Source organism: Danio rerio, chromosome 10 (genome assembly GCF_052040795.2).
Source record: "Danio rerio strain M-AB ecotype USA chromosome 10, GRCz13ab, whole genome shotgun sequence".
In the NCBI taxonomy this organism is placed as follows: domain Eukaryota; kingdom Metazoa; phylum Chordata; class Actinopteri; order Cypriniformes; family Danionidae; genus Danio; species Danio rerio.
In genome coordinates, this window is record NC_141030.1 from 49547501 (window position 1) to 49550000 (window position 2500).

At 45.0% G+C, this 2500-nt stretch overlaps 1 protein-coding gene across 5 annotated transcripts in view; it reads right to left on the minus strand.

The window, feature by feature from the left end:
- LOC100333835 (kinesin-like protein KIF2A) overlaps positions 1-2500 on the minus strand; it is a 42442-nt gene that overhangs the window by 10198 nt on the left and 29744 nt on the right. For all 5 annotated transcript variants that reach the window (XM_087271363.1, XM_087271366.1, XM_087271364.1 and 2 more), the window contains exon 13: positions 32-174. In XM_087271363.1, coding sequence (XP_087127489.1) covers positions 32-174 — 143 coding nt within the window. The remainder of the gene's footprint in view (positions 1-31; positions 175-2500) is intronic.

Here is a 2500-nt window from a genome sequence, read left to right on the forward strand (position 1 = left end):
TGTGTGTGTGTGTGTGTGTGTGTATGTGCACCTGCAGCTGTTGCCCATCTCTATCAGTTTGAGTACATCCTCAGTGCACCTGACCTCTCGCTCCTGCAGTCCCACCACCTGCACCTGCTGCTTCCCATCCTCCAACACTCGCAGCTTCGCCTTCCGGTTCAGCAGATCAAACACCTGCAGCAGAACAGCAGATTACACACACACACACACACACACTGGAAATTCACTGATGATGAATGAGGGACTGACAACCGACTGACAACTGACTGATGACTGACAAACAGACTGACGACCGACTGATAACTGACAATCGACTGACAACTGAATGACAACTGACTGATAACTGACTAACAACTGACAAACAACCGACTGACAACTGACTGACAACCAACTGACGACTGACAACCGACAACTGACTGATAACTGACTGATAACTGACTAACAACTGACAAACAACCGACTGACAACTGACTGACAACCAACTGACGACTGACAACCGACAACTGACTGATAACTGACTGACAACTGACTGACAATCGACTGACAACTGAATGACAACTGACTGACAACTGACAAACAACTGACTGACAACTGACTGACAACAGACTAACAACTGACTGACAACCGACTGACAACTGAATGACAACTGACTGATAATTGACTGACAACCAACTGACGACTGACAACCAACTGACAACAAACTGACGACTGACAACCAACTGACAACAAACTGACGACTGACAACTGACTGATAACTGACTGACAACCAACTGACGACTGACAACCAACTGACAACAAACTGACGACTGACAACTGACTCATAACTGACTGACAACCAACTGACGACTGACAACCGACAGCTGACTGATAACCGACTGACAACTGACTAACAACAGACTGACAACAGACTGACAACAGACTGACAACAGACTGACAACTGACTAACAACAAACTGACAACAGACTGACAACAGACTGACAACTGACTAACAACAGACTGACAACAGACTGACAACTGACTAACAACAGACTGACAACAGACTGACAACTGACTGACAACAGACTGACAACTGACTGACAACTGACTGACAACAGACTGACAACTGACTAACAACAAACTGACAACAGACTGACAACAGACTGACAACTGACTAACAACAGACTGACAACAGACTGACAACTGACTAACAACAGACTGACAACTGACTGACAACTGACTGACAACTGACTGACAACTGACTGACAACAGACTGACAACAGACTGACAACTGACTGACAACTGACTGACAACTGACTGACAACTGACTGACAACAGACTGACAACTGAATGACAACTGACTGATAATTGACTGACAACCAACTGACGACTGACAACCAACTGACAACAGACTGACGACTGACAACTGACTCATAACTGACTGACAACCAACTGACGACTGACAACCGACAGCTGACTGATAACCGACTGACAACTGACTAACAACAGACTGACAACAGACTGACAACAGACTGACAACAGACTGACAACTGACTGACAACTGACTGACAACTGACTGACAACTGACTGACAACAGACTGACAACTGACTAACAACAAACTGACAACAGACTGACAGCAGACTGACAACTGACTAACAACAGACTGACAACAGACTGACAACTGACTAACAACAGACTGACAACAGACTGACAACAGACTGACAACAAACTGACAACAGACTGACAACTGACTGACAACTGACTGACAACTGACTGACAACAGACTGACAACTGAATGACAACTGACTGATAATTGACTGACAACCAACTGACGACTGACAACCAACTGACAACAAACTGACGACTGACAACTGACTGATAACTGACTGACAACCAACTGACGACTGACAACCAACTGACAACAAACTGACGACTGACAACTGACTGATAACTGACTGACAACCAACTGACGACTGACAACCGACAGCTGACTGATAACCGACTGACAACTGACTAACAACAGACTGACAACAGACTGACAACAAACTGACAACAGACTGACAACAGACTGACAACTGACTAACAACAGACTGACAACAGACTGACAACTGACTAACAACAGACTGACAACAGACTGACAACAGACTGACAACAAACTGACAACAGACTGACAACTGACTGACAACTGACTGACAACTGACTGACAACAGACTGACAACTGAATGACAACTGACTGATAATTGACTGACAACCAACTGACGACTGACAACCAACTGACAACAAACTGACGACTGACAACTGACTGATAACTGACTGACAACCAACTGACGACTGACAACCAACTGACAACAAACTGACGACTGACAACTGACTGATAACTGACTGACAACCAACTGACGACTGACAACCGACAGCTGACTGATAACCGACTGACAACTGACTAACAACAGACTGACAACAGACTGACAACAAACTGACAACAGACTGACAACAGACTGACAACTGACTAACAACAGACTGACA